General features: G+C 37.2%; 1 protein-coding gene across 2 annotated transcripts in view; it reads left to right on the plus strand.

Annotated features, from left to right (window-relative positions):
• The window catches only part of STX7 (syntaxin 7), a 67,188-nt gene extending 52,542 nt beyond the window's left edge, over positions 1 to 14,646 (plus strand). Inside the window, exons 4-10 of one of the 2 annotated variants that reach the window (XM_011974114.1) lie at positions 235 to 328; positions 1,008 to 1,145; positions 1,999 to 2,051; positions 2,559 to 2,655; positions 4,125 to 4,197; positions 8,499 to 8,581; positions 11,701 to 14,646. In XM_011974114.1, coding sequence (XP_011829504.1) covers positions 235 to 328; positions 1,008 to 1,145; positions 1,999 to 2,051; positions 2,559 to 2,655; positions 4,125 to 4,197; positions 8,499 to 8,581; positions 11,701 to 11,793 — 631 coding nt within the window. In that variant the 3' untranslated portion in view covers positions 11,794 to 14,646. Of the gene's footprint in view, positions 1 to 234; positions 329 to 1,007; positions 1,146 to 1,998; positions 2,052 to 2,558; positions 2,656 to 4,124; positions 4,198 to 8,498; positions 8,582 to 10,682; positions 11,070 to 11,700 lie in introns of those variants that run through there. The other variant, XM_011974122.1, reaches the window with a different exon arrangement.
• The last annotated feature ends 5,395 nt before the right edge of the window (positions 14,647 to 20,041 follow it).

Raw genomic sequence — 20,041 nt, forward strand, 5'->3', positions numbered from 1 at the left:
ACTGATTTCTCTAAGCTCACCTACCCTGTGTCAGTGAAGAACCTGACATGTAATATTTGCTCAATATTTATCAAAGGATAGGATATGAAATTTTTTTGATAGAGAAAGGTGAGAGCCAGTTTATGAAAAGGCAATTTTTGTACAACTCTTTGTCAGTGTTGATTCAAATGACAGAGTTGTAGCTTAAAGAAGTGTATTAGTCCTTTGGTTGTAATGCGTGCTTTCTCACTTTAGGCAACAGAAGCAGCAGTATACTAACCAGCTTGCCAAAGAAACAGATAAGTACATTAAAGAGTTTGGATCTCTGCCCACCACCCCCAGTGAACAGGTATCAAGCTTTAAGACACATTGTTGATGCATTGAATGTGAAAAAAACCAAATACGTTGTAGGATCTTTGAACTGTTATGCTAGAAAGGAAATTATGCTAGAAAGGAAATCAAAAATAATTCTGTTTGAGATTAGTTCACAGAACACAAAACTATATTTAATTGCTCAGGTAGTATCCTGTGGTTCAATAAAGCAAAAATTATTTCCATGCATTTGCCCTGACCCATAATTAAGTAAGTTCTCAGAAAATGCTTCCTGAGTAATTATTTCCTGGCCTTCCGGGGCTGAGTGCGTGGAACATGCAGGCTCATTCAAGATGTGAGGTGTCCTGGGGGCACATATTTATTTCCCTGCTTATTTAATGGAAGTTATTACTTAGCTAAAAGTATAAGGCTCTATTTGCCTGAAAAGGAATTACTTTAAAATAGCCTCAAAATAATGAGCTAGTTTTTAGCAGCATGAAAACTTGAGGTGAGAAGTCCAGCATAATGGGTCTTTTGCCTCCAGTTAAATATGCTCGGTATTTGACATACTGTCAGAATGTTGTTGAGAGTTAATCCGTAAGGCCCTATAATTGGGGAGCAAGTGAAAACTTTAGGATTAAATAAAGAACTAACTACTGCAAACTGTTTTACTTCACAGCTAGATTCTAGTTGGCTTTTTCTTCTCTTTCCTCTAGCGTCAAAGGAAAATACAGAAGGATCGCTTAGTGGCAGAGTTCACAGCATCACTGACAAACTTCCAGAAGGTTCAGAGGCAAGCGGCTGAGCGAGAGAAAGAGTTTGTTGCTCGAGTAAGAGCCAGTTCCAGAGTGTCTGTGAGTATTTTAAAAGACATTCTAGAAACGACCCTTACTTCCTAAGGGTCCTATCAAAGTCTATAGTAGCATAATTTTTTAAGTCATAAAGATCTGTGAATAACTTGGAAATCAGCACTTGAATATTCATTTTTATGCTTTTCTGCTCCATTTTTGGAGAAGATGATAATTATGTATTACTGTGGTTTTTTTGTGTGTGCCATTGTACAGAAGATTACAGACTATATAAAAATATAGAGACGTATTTTGTCAAAAAAGATGAGGGATCAAAGCCTGAGTAGTATTCTCACATCGTCTTGGTACGGAGGCTTTCTGCTTGTGGACACGCTAGTATAGAAAGCACTTTCCTGCTGGATTACACCAAGATGACGGAGATGAATGGCGCAACTATGTTGTCTGAATATTGAAAATGAACATGAGCCTGGAGAAAATAAATGAAAGGAAGCTTTACAGTAGAATTTTGAATTAATTTAATTTTAAATTCCCTTACAAACTATCACGAGTTTTCTTATTCATTAACATATGGATTCCAAGACTACATTAAGCTTTAACTAAATAATACTTATTTGACCCTTGAGAATGTTTAGTGTTTGTCTACTTAGAATATAAAATTACTTATAATTATGTTATTACTTGAAGCAGTTGACCTGAAAAATTAGAACAAGAACTTCTTTCTCTCTCTCTCTCCACACACCACACACACACACACACACACACACACACACACACACACACACAGAGAGAGACATGTACATAAATCGTTTAGATTATTAGGGAAAATATGAGTGTTTATTTTTTCTCATTTTTGCTTTCTTTGCCACTTCTCATTCCATCCTGTTACTAAATCATTCAGGGCGGTTTTCCTGAGGACAGCTCAAAAGAAAGGAATCTTGTATCCTGGGAAAGGTAAGAAATACAAAACATTTTTCAGATCAAAAGGTAATTTTTCAAAGTTTATACATTAAGTCCCCTGGAACAGAATTAAAGCTTTCAATATAAGTTGTTTATATGTTGAAAACAGAGTAAATTTGAAAAAAAATTTAATTATAAAGTATTTATCATAAAATATCTAAAATTTTCCAAATAAATGTTTATGGACTTAATTAATAATATAGACTTTCCCTTATATGAAGTTTAATTCAACTAAGAAGAAATACCCAGTTGACAAATATAGCTTCCAATAATTAAGTAATAACTCTAAACTCATGTTAGATAAAATGATATAAGTGAAATGAAAAATGAATAAAATTTTATTCATATATCTGTTATATTCTTAGAATTTTTTAAGTGAGTAGTTCTGCGACTTTGAAGAGTAAAACGTCCTGTTTAATGAATATATCTTAAATAGGAAATGAATCTCATTGTTTTGAATACCAATCTTTGTTTTTTTCCACATTCATTTTTTTCTGTTAGCCAAACTCAACCTCAAGTGCAGGTGCAGGATGAAGAAATTACAGAGGATGACCTCCGCCTTATTCATGAGAGAGAATCTTCTATCAGGCAACTTGAAGTAAGGCTTACATTGTAGACTTGGGCTGCTACTCTGTTCTTAGTGAGTTTGTTCTCAAAATGCTTAGGTAATGCTGGGAGAGCGTACGAGAAAGAAATTTTATTTTTTTCTTTTTGAGACAGTCTCCCTCTGTCGCCCAGGCTGGAGTGCAATGGCGTGATCTCGGCTCATTGCAATCTCCATCTCCCAGATTCAAGCGATTCTCATGCCTCAGCTTCCTGAGTAGCTGGGATTACAGGCATGTGCCACCCCAACCGGCCAATTTTTTGTACTTTTAGCAGAGACAGGGTTTCACCATGTTGTCCAGGCTGGTCTCAAACTCCTGGTCTCAAGTAATCTGCCTGCCTTGGCCTCCTAAAGTACTAGGATTATAGGTGTGAGCCACCATGTCTGGCCCAGAGAAAGAAAATTAATGTATCAGTTTGGTAGCATTTGTAATGTGTAAATTAGAATAATTCCTTTTTTAAAAAAATAATATTGTCCTTACTGTTTGTGCTAGGATGAGGGAACATACTCCCTCCTACTGCAGCTTTTAAAAAATTATTATTCTATTAAGCCAGCTATGGACTACCTTAGTATTGAGAAAACACCAGTGTAGAGATAAATGTCTGTCCGAGAGTCTGGATGTCTTCCCAGGATACATGATACACATCATACGTGCATGAGTAAGACCTTTTATAAAGCCTTCAAAGAATTTTATTTCTCTTCACTATGTTTATGACATCAAAGAGATCTAAAAGATTTATTAAGTCATAGCTCTTATGGAGCCTATTTAGTTCCTAGAAAGAAGGCTAATAATAGCTAATAATGGCTACAATTTATTGAAGACCTTCCATGTGCCAGGCACTGTGGGATGAATTCTTTATGTTAATTATCTCATTTAATCCTTATAAAAACTTTATGAAGTAGTTAATTGTGTCATTGAAGAAAAGTAAATTTATATTTTCTTTATTCACTAAATTTATAACTTTTTTATTCAGTAGTGACATTTCACTAATCTGTTGCATGTTCAAATTATTAATGTGAGACTTTAAATTTACATCTAGTGTTTTCTTATTTTAAATTGTCAAATTGATATGTAAATTTTTACTAGAAATACGTGCCAAGAATATGTTATACCCTTGTAAGTAGATACTGCTTGTGGTAACAAAACTATCAGATTGTATAAAATGAACTCAGCAATCCATGGCACTTCTCTATTATAGATCCTTTATTTCCATCCTGCCTCACTCACTCGGTATTTTTAATGCCACAAACTTATTTTAGAGAGCTGGTGGCTGTTGTTCAAATTCTTCTTAATTATTGTCAAGTATTTTCCTGATATTTCCAAAGTTTATGTATTATATTTATGTATTATAGATGCATGCTCACCCATGTGTGAGTAGTGGTTTGGGTTTTTAAAATTTTTCCTCTTTTGTGGAATGGGGACTGAATTTCTGATTATAATAATATATGCCTTCTTCTCTTAGGCTGATATTATGGATATTAATGAAATATTTAAAGATTTGGGAATGATGATTCATGAACAAGGAGATGTAATAGGTAAGACCTGCTGACTTAGATTTTGGAGGTGAGAGCAAGCTACATGCAGTTTACCTGCTATAACTTTCTCACACAAGAGTAACCACTTTCCCTTTTTTGGTTTCCCTGGAACCAAAAGCATGTCTATAAAACACAGTAAGCATCACCCTTGGCATTATCTAAAACAGATCTCATTTTTGACTCCTGCTGGTTGAAATAACCAGCTTGATTTGTTTCAGAAGCCCAAATTTAATCAGGGCCTACTGCTGCCAAGACCATGGAAGGCACCATGAAACATTATTCCAGCTTATTTCCAGGGCCTCCGATTTTAGTCTTACTCCAATTTAATTGTCATCATGCTAAGCACTTTTGGGGAAACTTGTGGTATATGTAACTGTGCATGACATCTTGTCTTTTAGGTATTAGGGAATAGGTAGCCATTTGCCTAGTCATTCATTTTAATAGCTTTTTGGTAGATGAATTTAGTAGTATTACATAGAATTTAGGAATTCTTTTTAGAAGTGATTTTTTTTAAGTTGCTAAGAATCCCTTAAATATTGAATGTAGTAGCATTTCAGTTAGGGGGTAGTTGTTAGCATTCATCAGGATCCTGACGATCTTGAAATCTGGAGCTATCTGTTGGTATGTCTAAAGATGCCTTTGGTTTATTTTCTGAATTTGGTCCAACTGAAATATTTGCATCTTTACTTCAGTGTAACTATTTTTTATCCATTCTTACCCTCCTCTGTATCCCCATTAGATCACAGGGTAAAATTTCAAAAACTAATTTATTCATCATCCAAAATACGTTGAGTGGCTACTATGTCCAGACACAAATCTAGGCATTGGGGATTCCGCTGAAATTAGATAACAGATAAAATACCCTATCTCAATTGGTCTTATAATGGGAGGAAAGATAATTTTTTAAAAAGGTGAGAAAAGCAAGTAAATAGTGGTAAGTGATGGAGAAAATAAGGCCAGGGTAGAGGGATGGGACTGCTAGAGGTGGAAATTGTTGCTGCTTGACACAGGGTAGTCAGGTATGACCTTACTGATAGGTGACGTTTTAGTGAAGCCTTGGTATATGTAAGGGAGTAAGTAAGAGAAAGTGTTCGAGGCAGAGAGAACAGCAAGTACAAAGTCCTTGAGGCAGAAGTGGAGCTGACATTTTTAATGAGCAAGAAGGAGATGGAGATCATGTCCAAGGGCAGGGGATGACGTCATTTAGGACCCTGAGCCGATGTAAAGACTTCAGGTTTTACAAATGAATGAGAAGCCAAGGAGGATTTGAGCAGAGGAGTGCTATAACCCTGCTTAGGTTTCAGAAGACTCACTTGGCTGCTGGAAAAAGACCAAAAGCAAGGAGATCACCTAAAAAGCTATTGCAGTCATCCAGATGCACAATCTTGTTGGCTTGGATCAGGATGGAACTAGAGGGATGGTGAGAAATTAATGGATTTCAGATATTTTTTAAGTGGAGAGCCAAAAAGATTTACTGACTGCCTGGGTATGAGTGTGAAAGAAAGAGTTAATTTAAGGGTGATGCTAAGGTTTTAGCTTGGCCCACTATGATGGTGGAGTTACTGTTTTCTGAGATGGTGAAATCTGTAAATGGAACAGGCTTAGATGGGTATAAGTCAGTCATTTTTGAATATGTTAAGTTTGAGGTGCCCCTTTACACCCAGTGAAGATTTTCTAGACATTATTAAAGTGAATATGGAGTTCAGGGGAGAAGTCTGGGCAGGGAGTCTAAATTTAGGAGTGATCTGTATACACATAGTATTTACCACCACAAGATTGGGTTAGATAATCCAGGAATTAAGTCTGGATAGAGAATAGAAGTGATCTGAGTACTTAGCCCTGGATCCTCTAAATGTTTAGAACAGTGTCTTCAAACTACGTGTATTCATTTATGTATTGTTTATGTTTGCTTTTGTACAGTGAAGGCATAGTTGAATACTTATAACAGAGATCATACAACCCACAAAGCTTATTCATTCTCTGGCTCTTTGCAGACAAAGCTTCTTAACCTCTGATTTAGAGCCCAGACAATTGAAGGAGAACGAATAAAAAAGACTAAAGAATAGCCAGTGATGTGGAGGAAATCCAAATGAATGTATCATCCTAGAAGGGAAGGGAAAAAAAGTGCTTCAAGAACAATGGCTGGTCAGCTGTTTCAAATGCTACTGTGTCAGGTCAAGTAAAATGAGGATTAAGATTTGACTACTGGATTTAACAATGTGTAGGGGTAGGTGACCTCAGTAAGAGCTGCGTTGGTGACATAGTGTAGGTGAAAGCATGATAAAAGTAGGCCCAAGAGACAATGGGAAGAGAACAGTGGTGGATACCAAGTATAGATGACTCTTTCGAGGAGCAAAGAGGGAAAGTGAAACAGAGAATGCAGGCATAGCTGCAAAAATGGATGTGAAATAAACGAGAGGTTTTTGGTTTGCTTGTTTGTAAGGTAGGATTGATGGAGGTGATCTACCAGGGAAGAAATATTGATGATAAGTAAGAGAGGAAGGGAGTTTGCTGGACTGAGGTTTTTGAGTTAAATGATGGGAAATGTGATAAAGTGCACAAGTGGAAAAGTTGGCTCTTGCTCGGGGTATGATACTCTTCTTGGCGACAAGAAAGTTGTCAGGTCACACAGATATTGCATGTAGATAGGGTCGTGAAAACGTGTGGAAATGTCTTCTGATGGTTCCTGTTGCCTCAAAGAACTAGACATCAAAGTCATGGGCTGAGAATGATAATGCCGGAGGAGGCTTGAGAAGCTTGAGGAGAGAAGAGAAAGTATGACATAGTCTTTCAGGAATCAGGCAAATGAAGTAGACCTGCTGGGCAGTCATGACTTTAAAGTGAAACATGGTTAATCCCTTTTACATCCATTATCAGCTGCATGGGTACTGGTTGGGGTTTTGTCATATGACTAAAGTGGAGGGGCAAGGAGCTGGGGATGAGTGTAAGCTGAGGCTAAGTGATTGTCCAAGGACTGTAAGGCTAGGGTAAGGAGGGAAGTGAGGACATGCCATATGTGAGGGACAGTGAAAAAGTGGTAGGATCAATGAAAGTTGAAAATTGTTGGTGCCAGGGAATTAGAAGGAGTGAGCTCTAGAGATAGAAAGTGGTGATCAGAGAGTGAGACCCTTCAAATTGAGATTATGGAACAGCTGCAGTTATTGGAATGTCAGGGTTTGGGATGTGACCATGGAAATGGGTGGGTGAGGAAAGGTGTTCGTCTTTGGAGAAAGTATGGTCAGTGAACTGAGACCAGGGTGTTAGAAGGGTCAGCAGTTGGATCTTGAAGTCACCAGTATGTATAAGAGAAGTATTTGAGAGAGCATCAGTGAGTCAGAGGCTAAAATATTCAAGGAATGAGAAGAAAAGGCCATGCAATTTATAGATGTCTGCAACAAGGAGGGTTGGCTGAGTTTGATAGCATGAGCTTTAAAGCTGAGAGTTGGTAGGGAGGAAGAGACGAGGGTCTCATGCTTCAAAATGACACCCGTTCCACCTCCAGGCCCCTGGAGGGTGGGAAGAAAAACTGCCACCAATTGAGAAGCCTGCATGGGCCCTTGGTGAGGGCTAGATTTTAGCACAGAAGTATGTTGATGACCACAGAGTAAATGGTTTTCAGCACTCTGTATTTACCCTAAATAAATATTGTCACATGCTTGCTACTGAGTCGGCCATTATAGAACACAAACCAGGTAGAGCGTAGGTATTATGCTCCAATAACTTACACTCCATTTACAAAGACATAGAGGGAAAAGAAATTGAGAAACATTAATGACTAACATAATGAGTGAGGGATCAAGTTGTAGCATTTGGGTTTTTCTGTTTGTTTCCCTCTGAGGAGATAATATTCTTTGAAAGATCAAGGTACCAGTTTTTATCATGATGAACAAAATCTTCAGCAGTAGAAAGAAGAGAGTTGATCTCTTGTGCATTGGTCTTGACATAGAACAAGCTGTGAAGTTTGACACTGAGATATCCCTTGTGCTGACACTGATTTGATAATGTCAGGGTGACAATACTCTTCAGGGGTTGCCAGGTAGAGCCAGAGTTGCTCTGTAATGAAGATGATCAAAGTTCTGTTCTACAAATGCTTGTGTACTGTTTGGATCACCTGAAAAATAGTATAGGTGTATACTGTAATTTTTATAGCCGTCTTAAAAAAAATTCAACTTTACAATATACTACGATTAACCTTTGAATAATGAGCATATTTAATCTTACCTTGAATGAAATCTAGTGATTTGTTACTACAGCATCAATACATGTTTAACACATTGGTGTGTGTGTATTTTATTTTACAGATAGCATAGAAGCCAATGTGGAAAATGCAGAGGTGCACGTTCAGCAAGCAAATCAGCAGCTGTCAAGGGCAGCAGATTATCAGGTAATTTAACTGTGATCGATTTTCTTATAACTTAGCCTTTTCATGTGTGTGTGTGTGTTTGTGTTGGGGAAGCAGGGAAAGATTAGGTTTAAAGTGGCTGAAGATGTCAAAAATTAAAATCCCATGGAAGAGAAGTCTGTTTAAATAATACCAGGCAGTTTAGAACTGGTTTTAGCCTTTGTTCTTCTCAGGGTTGAACCAGAATTCTTGGCCCACAGGGAGAGAAAGTTTAGTGTTTGGGCCGCAGAGACAATTCCAGGCTTTTCTGATGGCCGGGGATCTCTGATGTCGTCGTGACATTTCTACTCAGAAACCTCTTTGTAATAGGCCCCTCCTTCCATTTCTTGCTGCTCCCTTTTACTTTTTCTTTCTGTCAGTGACACTCTGGACTAAAGAGGTAAATTTCCTTGTCCTAGAGAGATTGCTTCAGGTCTTGTGGAAATCATATTAGCTTGAAGTGTCACTGTTCATCATATAGTCTGTCCACATGCAGCAGACCCTTCACCAGGAATGAATTTATTTCTTGAGTCAGGTTAATATGGGGAGCCCACATGCATGTGTCAAATATAAATTATGTGTCAAGTACTATACAAATATTAGAACTATCAACTATTAATACATCATACAATATGCAGACCTTTGATGTTCAGCATGGATAAGGCCAGGCTCTTTGGAAACCCCTAAATACCACGTAGCATTTGATTTCCTTTTTAAAAGTCCATTCCATTGTTGCTGTCATTCATAATTATTGTTTTCTTTACCTTATTAACTTTTTTTTTTGACACAGAGTCTGGCTCTGATGCCCAGACTGGAGGGCAGTGGTGTCGTCTCGCCTCACTGCCACCGCTGCCATCTGGGCTGCAGACATCCTCCTGCCTGAGCCTCCCGAATAGCGTGTACCCCCACGCCTGGCTAATTTTTGTATTTTTTGTAGAGACAGAGTTTTGCTGTGTTGCCCAGGCTGGTCTGGAACTCCTGGGCTCAAGCGATCCACCCATCTCAGTCTCCCAAAGTGCTGACGTTACAGATGGGAGCCACCATGCCCAGCCGCTGTTAACTTCTTATAAACTATCTAAGATGTTGTCACCTTCTCAGACATTCTTAATTGCTTTTTGCTTTTCTCACTAACCTTAGAAGTTGCCTTTCATTTCACAGTCCATCTTTTACTGGACAAATTACTGCATATTCAGTGATAAGTAAATAATAATGAAGCTGTATGGAGTTTGCTGAGTTATAACCAATGGTATTCACTGACAGTCACTCCTGTTTATTATCTTTGTGCATATCATTCGGATATGCAGCTCAGTGGAATTAATATCACTATATCACTGTGTCATGGACTTTAGGTATCCCTCATGAATAATTGAAAACACACACACACAGACAGACACACACACACACACACACACACACACATCTGCAAATGCCGGAAGTCTTATGGAGCTGTTAGCATATAACTGCCGAAACTTAACAGGATCCATCAGTGACTAGGTTCACGTGGTATTTTATTTTGCTTTTGGATTTGGGGGGAATGTGCATATATTGCCAAGTTTTACTCTTTCTCTTCCTTGTGGAAGGCCAAGCCTACAGGAAAAAGCGCATGTCCCAAGCTACACCCCAGGACTGGAAGCTGCCCCCAGGCTTAATTCCCCAAACTCCCAAAGGGGGCCGAGATGGCTAAGCAGCACAAGTGCTGAGAAAAGAGGCAGCTTTCCAATAGTTCTATTTGGAAGCCTTGATACGAAGGTGATACATTCACTTATCCCCACATTGCCCCAGAGTCTCATTACCCCACACTAGGGAAGAACCCCAGGCATCAGATACACCATTGTGGGATACTCGTGATGACTCACAGGTACATTACACGTGTGTTTGTGGTAACCAAGTGGAGTCTGGGAAAAATATTTATGCATGATATTGAAATTTTAGAGAAATTGTGTTTGATACATGAGGTGTATTCACTGGAAAAATAGATGAATATGTGGAATATTCAAACTATGGTGTTCAGGGTAATTTCAGACTCAGAAATGTATCTTTTTATAAATATTTTGGTACTTCTACTTGACACAAAGTAAATTTACAAATTTTTCTACTTCGTAAGAAAAAGGATTCCTGCGTGTTGATGTGAGACACAAACGCCATTAAAGAAATACAGAAATCTACAACTGGACCAGGAATGAAGAATGAAACAAAATTCTTAACCATTCGGTTTTCAGTGACAGCATTATGATTTTATTTGCTCTGTGGTTTTTACTTGTTTGTTGAGATTTTGAATTTAGTTTCCCATTAGTATTAAAGAATGAGAATGATTTTGGAAATTCATTCCAAAATCATTGTATTTTGGAAACAAGAAATGTGTGTGAGGGGCCGGGCACGGTGTCTCAGGCTTGTAATCCCAGCACTGTGGGAGGCTGAGGTGGGTGGATCACGAGGTCAGGAGATGGAGACCATAGTGGCCAACATGGTGAAACTCCGTCTCTACTAAAAACAAAACAAAAAAAATTGTCTGGGTGTGGTGGCAGGTGCCTGTAATCCCAGCTACTCAGGAGGCTGAGGCAGGATAATCAATTGAACCTGGGAGGTGGAGATTCCAGTGAGCCGAGATTGTGCCACTGCACTCCAGCCTAGGCGACAGAGTAAGACTCCGTCTCAAAAAAAAAGAAAAAGAAAGAAAGAAATGCACGTGAAGAAAAGTTGCCAATTTATACTTACTGATATCTTCCGAGAACTCATTTTTAAGAAAAACTGTAATAAAAGGTAAAGAATGTTGAAGCTCTTAAGCTGTTCTGTTTTCATACATAGGTAACCTCAGTCTCTTGTTTAAGTCAGTAACTTATTTCGTGGTGTCTTCTTTCTTAAGCTCAGCCACACCCTTAGAAAAATTACCAATGAAAGTTGAAAAATTGCTCCCTTAATTGTAGCCTTAGTTCAGTCATTTTTTTTGAAAGAATATTGCCATATATATTAAAGAGATTTTTGAGAAACAAAAAACACAGTCAAAAATTTGAGGGCAATTACTACTACTGATTTTACTCTAGAAATGAACCAAATTATTTTTAGTTGCTATGGAGATACTCCACTAAATCTGTAAACATGTTTTTTTGTTTTTGTGTCTGCAGCGCAAATCCAGAAAAACCCTGTGCATCATCATTCTTATCCTTGTCATTGGAGCTGTGATCATTGGTCTCATCATATGGGGACTGAACCGCTGAAGTTATGAAGGAGCACACTGTTGCACTACGTTGTCTAAATTATGTAGGAAGGTTCCTGTAATCATGTTTTTTTAAATTATTATTTTAAAGCTATTGTATAAAGGATGGTTCCCATACTTTGTTATTTTTATTGGGGGGTTGGGGTGGTTCCTTTGGATTAAATCTGATATTTTCTAATACTGAAAGATTTTCTAAATATCACTGCTGACATAACTTCCATGGTCTTCAATTTAATAGTTGTTAAGTTTTTGCCCACATTGCGTATGCCTTTCATTTGTAATTTATTTACCCTGCTTGACTTAGTTTTGGGAATTCGTAAATTTAAAGGTGTGTGTATTCTGTCTGCATCTCCCTGTCACTGTGACACACCTAGATTTGTGTTACTTCAATTAAAATTCTCAAATTTAATTTTGATTTGCTTCAGCAGGGAAAATATTCTCAATAATGTAAAATAATTAAGGTCTATTCATGGGGTGTATTTTTCTGGTTCACAACAGCACAAAGTGTCTTTCATTTTTCTGTTGGTTTTCTTTTAAGATCCTTTTTACTCTGAAGTCGGTGAATACTTTTCTAGTTTATTTGATACTCCTTCTGTGTATATATTAAGCTTTTGCTGTAGATTGCCTAGTAAAATTACTAAGGACAGGTTGTTTTTACATATGGCCTATTTAAGTCTGATGTTTACTGGGGAAAGTGTAGTTACTATAAATGTTTAACATCGTTTGGAAGAAGAGTATGAAAAACCAATACCAATTCCTATCGTGTTTGGATTCTAAAGATCCCAGTTTGTTATTCCACTAACCTAGTTATCTTAACCGTATCATTTCATTTTGTGGGCCATTATTTACCTTCCCTTATGTCTTATAGAATAATGGCTACTATTTTTAGGTCAAAATTACTTTTGGAAAGTAACTTTCCCACAATTAACTGTTTTTGCGCGCCCGACACTTAAAATTTAGTGTTTACCTTTTGTGCCATCCTTCATTAGAAAAGCAATTGGATGTTTGCCAGTTATCTCACTTCCCTTTTGAAATCAATGTTGTTTTAATGCACTAATCTGAATTCTGTAAAGAGGATTATCTTAGTTTATACTTTGTATTTTATAATGTTCTTGTATAGCAGTTCAGTACTGAAGGCAATGCTTAACTTAGCAAGCTCTGAGACTTCAAATGGGAACAAATAGTAAGTAGCTAAGTAAACTATATCTTTGCAAGCAAAATAAAGATGAGTTAAAAGGTATCTGGTTAGGCCTATTTCATGAGAATTATGCTCTGGTGGGACCACAGGTCACCTGATACTTAGTGCTGCGCTGCCTGAAACCTCAGCATGGAGACGTCACCACATGCACTGTGGCCATTCAGCATCTTTCTGGAGCACCAGTTCACTCCAGGTTTTTATTTTAGGGTGTCACCGATTTTACCTACTTTGTCAGACTGATAGAAGTTTCTTTGCATGTCAGAAAACTCCACTTTTTTCCACAAAAGGGATTACAGAAAACTCTTTTGTGAGTAAGTGATGGGAACTCAGAGACTCCTGTTGCCAGAATCAGACCGCCCTAGAACAGAATGGACAATGCAGGGAGGAGAATTCACACAAACAGCACCTGTTCTGAGGCCCGGCCAGCCCACCAGGCCTGCTCGAATGTGGTCTTCAAGTGCACAGAGGCACATGAGGTTTCTGGTGATAAACTAGCATCTTACTGCTGTTTTAAAGTCCCGGCCCCATGGCTTTCACCATCAGTTCAGTTTTTTCGCTGTACTTGATAAAATGTTTATTTTCATACAGGTCAAGTACATTTACTTCTATTCATTTCACAGTGAGTACCCAGTAACAACAAAAGCACTTAAAATTGGGGGGCATGATTTTAGTACCTTTATTTGAAGTGTAATCATTTTAAATTATTATTATTTTAACTGGGGCAGTGATCAGTGGTTTAAACAGGAACTTTAGTGGTTTCAGTTCTTTTAAGAAACATTAATTTTGAGGGAAAAACTTCCCACAAAATATTGGGAACGTAAGAGTAGTATTGATTAGAAAAAAATTAAATAAGAAACATAGTATGGTAGCCAAATTAAAAAAAAATTTTGAATTTTTCTGTAGGTCAGTTTTAGAATTGCTGTGAAAAGTGAAGGTTGCCCTGTGGAGAATAAAATTAGAGTTGTTTTCATAACTGACGGCATGGTGAGTCCATTTGAGTCAAACTGAAGAATTTCCTTATCAAGTGACTATACATTTGTTTTTGTGTGCTCAAAAGAAATTCTCAAACACAGATTGATATTAACCAGCCAGGTAAATTGAATGACAATGTGGCATTAAGTATTTGGCTGTTGTGTTTGTCATTAAATACTATGGTCTTGCAATATGATTGATGGTAAAAGAGTGATGTCATATTGATATAGAGTAGCTTGTTTTTTTAGTAGACGTGGGACCATCTCTTTTAGAAGTACAGCTCAGTCCAGGACAGCCGTGGATGCAGTGTCTGGAGTTGGACCCTCTGAGCACGCTGGCTGCCACAGTAGCATCTGCATCGGTGACCAAGGACACTGCACTTTGAAGAGGTCGCCACAGGGTCGTTTAGTGTCTTCACTGCTTTTGTTAAAAATTGTAAAATTTTGTAAACAAAAAAGTTGTGTTTTTGAATATCAATTTTTTAGACACACCTACAATGATAAATAAGTGCCTTTAAAGGCCCCTCTTTCCTTGAAATACATCTGTGGTTTAGCAAGGAAAGTACAAAACAGTTTATGTAGTTGGTATAATTTTTGTGTCTTCATGTAGAAAAATGAATGTCATAATAAAATATAAAACTTACGTAAAGAAAATAAAGTCATTGTCCACCTTAATAGCTAAGGTTCACAAGGTAACTTATTCAGCATTTATTTTTTTTGAAAGTCAAAATTGAATTTATTTCTTTCACATGGCTGGTTTGCTGCAATATAAAGTTTCAGAATGGGCTGAAGTAAATTGATTGAGGGATTTGAGTTGAATGACATTTTCAAGTTCATTTAAATATGATAAAAATTCGTTGGTGGTAAATAACATCTGTCTTTCCTGGAAAAAAAAAAAAAGTTGTGTATTTTCATGATTCAGTTAAAACAAAAAATAAACCTGTGAATCCCAGGCCTTTTTAGTTCTCCATAACATTTGAACAGTTTGACTCATCAGCAAAGAAATCAAATTTTAAGCCAATGGGAGCCTGAAAGTGTTACAATATACTGCTTCTTTGACAAAAGAATCTATTTAACAGCTACCCTAACATAATTTATAAATCAATTAAGATAAAAACCATTTTTTCTGAGTATTTAGGAATTTGTGTTATCAAAATACTGTGACATGAGAGATGGGACAAGAAATTACTTAGTTGCCAGATATGCACTATTATCTTTCCTCATTTCAGCTGGATTTTCCAAAGTCAGTAGATTGGATGAAGCAGCATCTCATTCACTGAGATCACAAGATAGGTAGGAAACCTTTTTCTTTAATGTGAATTTTGCGTATTTTAACAATTCAGTTAGAAAAAAGGAAACCACTTGATGGATTATAAGTACAAAGTGTTTTAACATAGGGAACTAGACATCAAAATGGTGGGTGAGGGAGGTGTCTGCAGCTGCAAAGTGGGTGGATCTCAGGAGCTGGCCCAGGCACTGCTGTGACTCTTGAGAACATCCAGAAGGCTGTGCTGTCTTGGCATGCAGCACTGCCAGTGTGTCTCAGGGAGCTGTCCCCAGCTGTCAGCTGTTAAGCCAGTGCCTTGCAAGAGATTTTGAAACTGCTGTGAAACTCATGTCCGCTGCCTGCCTACACTTCTGCCTGCAGTGGCCTCTGAGGAAAGATGGTCTCTCCTTTTCTCCTGGAAATGCCTATCACTGGTCAACTCTAACTTAGAACCAGAGACAGAAGGAGTCTGTGGGAAGTGCGGTTTCTGGTCTACCTGCACTGCAGAGGACATTCTAGAAAGAGCAATGAGTTGTCAGTCTAGCATAATTGTGAAACGAGCACTGAGATGTACAGTTCAAACCACATGAAGTGGAAGCCTCAGCATTTTCTTCACTTTCATTAAAGATTATTTGATGGAAAAATGTAGAAGCATTGGCTGTAGATGGTAAGCAAGTCATTTTTTTCCAACCAAAATAAAAAATACGTATACTAAGCTTCTGGGGCCCCAAGACTTAACACAGTTTCCTTCCTTCCCTTCTTCCTTCCCTCCCATAGTAGTTCCTTAATAAATACTTAATTTGGCACTTATTTGGGGCCAGTGTTTTGCCGGGCTACCAAATGCCTGGGCACAGGGTGTTCCAAGAGTGAACCAAAAGAATAAGCTTCCTGCCCTCAGGGAGTTTAAGTTTTGTTATTTGGCATATGAAAAGCACTTGGTGTGTTAAAAGAAGGGAAATACCTGTGTGAAAGGAAGGAGGCAAGGAAGAAAGGAAATGTCTAAGTATAAATCTCCCTTTGGACCAGCCTCCTGTTTATCCAGTTTTCCTTACTAAGTAACCGAATTTCATTTTCTTTTCTTAATTGACAGACTACCAGAAAATTACTAGTTTTCTAAAGAGAAACTACTGATTTGAGTGATGATCTGTGTGTAATGGCTCCAAAAAGGAGCCGCTCTCTTGGTGGCAGCTGTTGGATTCAGAGCTTGAGCATCCTGATCATCAGGACAGACATTTACAGGATATGTATAGAATTACTGCCCCAAATAGAGGGCAAAGCACTAGACAGAAGGGTGAGAGCCAAAGGGAATTTGGAATCTATATTTCATCAGAATACACTCAAAGCAAAAACAGTAAGTATGCTCCATATAAGAAACGTATCTTAAAATGTTTTTAATTTAACCCTACCCCATCCCTTGACAAATCTTTTCTTCTAAATCAAATAGGAATAAAGATAAAATCTTCCTATTGGCACATTTTCTCATAATTTAAATACCATATCAATACACCAATTTTATTTCTTTGTTTTGGTAATCATTTGGCTAATATGAATATTACATAATATTTTTCTCCCAATCCTAATTTTAAATGCAGAAATAGAGCTAAATAACACACTAAATAGGTTTTTATAGACACTGTTGCTTCTGGCAGGTTTTTAAGAGGTTGGTCACTTAATTACTCAGAGTGGGATTCCTGTAGGTTTTGTGCAGTGATGGCATTTATGCTTAAAATGTAAGTGGTGGAAGGCAAAACCAGATTTCCTGTGCAGTCGTTACACGCACAACACCTCTACTTGTTGGAGAGGGAGTTTTCTAGAACTGAACTGAATCTTTAAATAAACTTGAAAGGGCATTAATTCCCACTTTGGCCAACCCAAAGTACAGATTTTTAAGTGTTTACTGTAAGTATCGTTAGACAGTAGTTACTAACTCCAACACCTAATAGCATTGGTAGAAAACTTATAAATACAGTTATTTAGCCTAGACTAAGATTTTTCTGATACCTAATTTCACTTTCTAATGCCCTCTGAAAGTTTTTTAATCAGTTGTTTAATGGGAGATCTGAAATATTAAACTCAGAACAGAAAGAAGAGAACCTATTTTCTAGAAATTAGGTTTTTAATCCAAGTAGATATAAGCTTTTGCTTTTTTAATAACTTGTATAGCTAAAAACTAGATGGTGAAAAGCTCTCAGATCAAAGCTGATCCTTCTGTCAGTAATGATTTTAAAAATAAAACAAGATTTTAATGGGGAATATTTTATTTTATTTTATTCTTATTTCAAACCTAGGTGCTGTGGTCGTTTTGAGTTCATTTTGAGGCATTTTCAATGTGCCTCACCACATCCAACCTCTTTCCAGGGCCACATTTAATGTTCAGCCTCATAAAGGTTATCATAGTTTTAACATTTAAGTACTATTTTATAGTGGGGTATATACCAAAATTTGCTAATAGTAACATAACCTTAGTTATATAACATTCACGTTAGTTCTATCTTGGAGGCAATAAATAAACACTTCTTGTTCAAGAAATTCACGTTAGTTCTATCTTGGAGGCAATACACAAACATTTTTTGTTCAAAATTAGGGCTACCCTATTGTCTTTATGTCTTTTCCTGATCAGTGGTCAAACATTTTTCTTAGTCATTCAGAAATTTTCTATGTTGTTTTAAATTTTCTTTAAATCTAGAATGGAGTATGTGACCAATACTTTCCTTTGGAATGGTATGGACATTTGAAATAAAGATCCCATTCTTTATAAGTGTAAAATATGTATAATGCTAGTATTTTTAATTAAACTTTTGAAAACTGGATTCACATGCTGTTATAAGAAATAATACAGAGACCTGCCGGATGTTGTGGCTCATGGTTGTAATCCCAGCACTTTGGGAGGCTGAGGCAGGTGGATCACGATATCAGGAGATCGAGACCATCCTGGCTAACACGGTGAAACCTCATCTCTACTAAAAATACAAAAAATTAGCTGGGCGCGGTGGCACACGCCTATAATCCCAGCTACTTAGGAGGCTGAGGCAGGAGAATCACTTGAACCCGGGAGGCGTGGGTTGCAGTGAGCAGAGATCGCGCCACTGCACTCCAGCCTGAGCGACAGAGTGAGACTCTATCTCAAAAAAAAAAAAAAAAGAAAAGAAAAAAAGAAATAATACAGAGACCTCTTTCGTGTACCTTTTCCCACACAGTGAACATCTTTCAGAACTGTCGTACAATATCATACCCAGGATATTGACACTGGTATAGCTAAGATACAGAACGTTTCCACACAGAACTTCTTCTAGCACAGAGATCCCTCATCTTGCCTTTGATGACCATACCCACTTCACTCCCATCCCTACTCCCTTCTTAACCCTTGGCAACCTTACTCTGTTGTCCATTTTTATAGTTTTTTTTTTTTTTTTTTCAATTTCAATAAAGCTATATAACTGGAATCATAATATGTAACCTTTTGGGATTGGCTTTTTTTCATTTAGCATGATTTTCTGGAGATTAATCCAGCTTATTGTGTGTATCAAGTCTATTGACAGGTACTTTTTAGTGTGAATAGAATCCCTTAGCTTAGATGTACCACCGTTTGTTTAACTGTTCACCTGCTGAAAGACATTGGGCCAGTTTTTGGCTACTATAAATAAAGTTGCTATAAACGTGCGTACAAGTTTTTGTGTGAACATAATCTAGTTTTCAAGGTCAAATACCCAGCAGTTATATACTAGTTGGGGCATATAGTAGTTGAATGTTTAGTTTTTAAGAAATTGCCAAACTTAAATAGCGTAGCTGTACTATTTTGTATACCCACCAGTGGTGTATGAGTGATCCAGTTGCTTCATGTCCTTTTCAGCGTTTGGTGGTATCTCTACTTTTTATTTCAGTCATTCTAATAGGTGTATAGTGACAGCTCATTGCAGTTTTGATTTGCCATTTACCCTGTGCTAATGGCAATGATGTTGAGCATCTTTGTTTCATATGCTTATTTGTCACCTCTCTCTCTTCTTTAGTGACATGTTTCTTCATGTCTTTTCTTTCTAATTGGATTTTTTTCTGTTGAGTTTTGAGGGCTTTTAAATAATGTGTGTGTGTGTCCGTGTGTCTGTGTGTGTGTGTGTGTGTGTGTGTGTGTGTTTTTTTTTTTTTCTAGATACTAGTCCTTTGTTGGATGTGTGATTTACAAATATTTCCTCCCAGTCAGTAGCCTGTCTTTTCATTTCTCTTTTCTGGGCCTTTCACAGAGCAGAAGTGTTTAATTTTGATGAAGTCCACTCTGTCCATTTTTCTTTTTATGGATCATGCTTCTGGTATAAAGAATTTGCCTCTCTCTTTAGATCCCCAAAATGTTCTCTTTTATGTTCTTTTCTAAATGTATTATAGTTTACATTTTACTTTTCCATTTTGCGTTAATTTTGTATAAAATGTGAGACTTAGGTCTAGGTTCATTTTTGTTGTTGTTGCCTATGGATATTCAATTACCCCAACATGATATTTGTTGAAAAGGCTCTCTTTTCTCCATTGAATTGTTTTTGCACCTCTGTCAAAAATCAGTTGAGCAAAAATGAGTTAACGAGAAATCAATTGGGCATATTTGTGTGGGTCTATATCTGGGTTTTCTATTCTTTTCCATTAGACTGTGTGTCTATACCTCCACCAAGACCAGAATATTGATTACTGTAGTAAGTCTTGAAATCAAATAGCTGATTTATTCCACTTTATTCTTTTTCAAAATTGTTTTAGCCACTTAGTTCCTTTGTCTTCCCATATAAATTCTAGAATAATCTTGTCTGTATCTATTCAAATATCTTACTGGGAT

This window comes from Mandrillus leucophaeus, unplaced genomic scaffold (assembly GCF_000951045.1).
Source record: "Mandrillus leucophaeus isolate KB7577 unplaced genomic scaffold, Mleu.le_1.0 Scaffold1007, whole genome shotgun sequence".
Lineage (NCBI taxonomy): Eukaryota > Metazoa > Chordata > Mammalia > Primates > Cercopithecidae > Mandrillus > Mandrillus leucophaeus.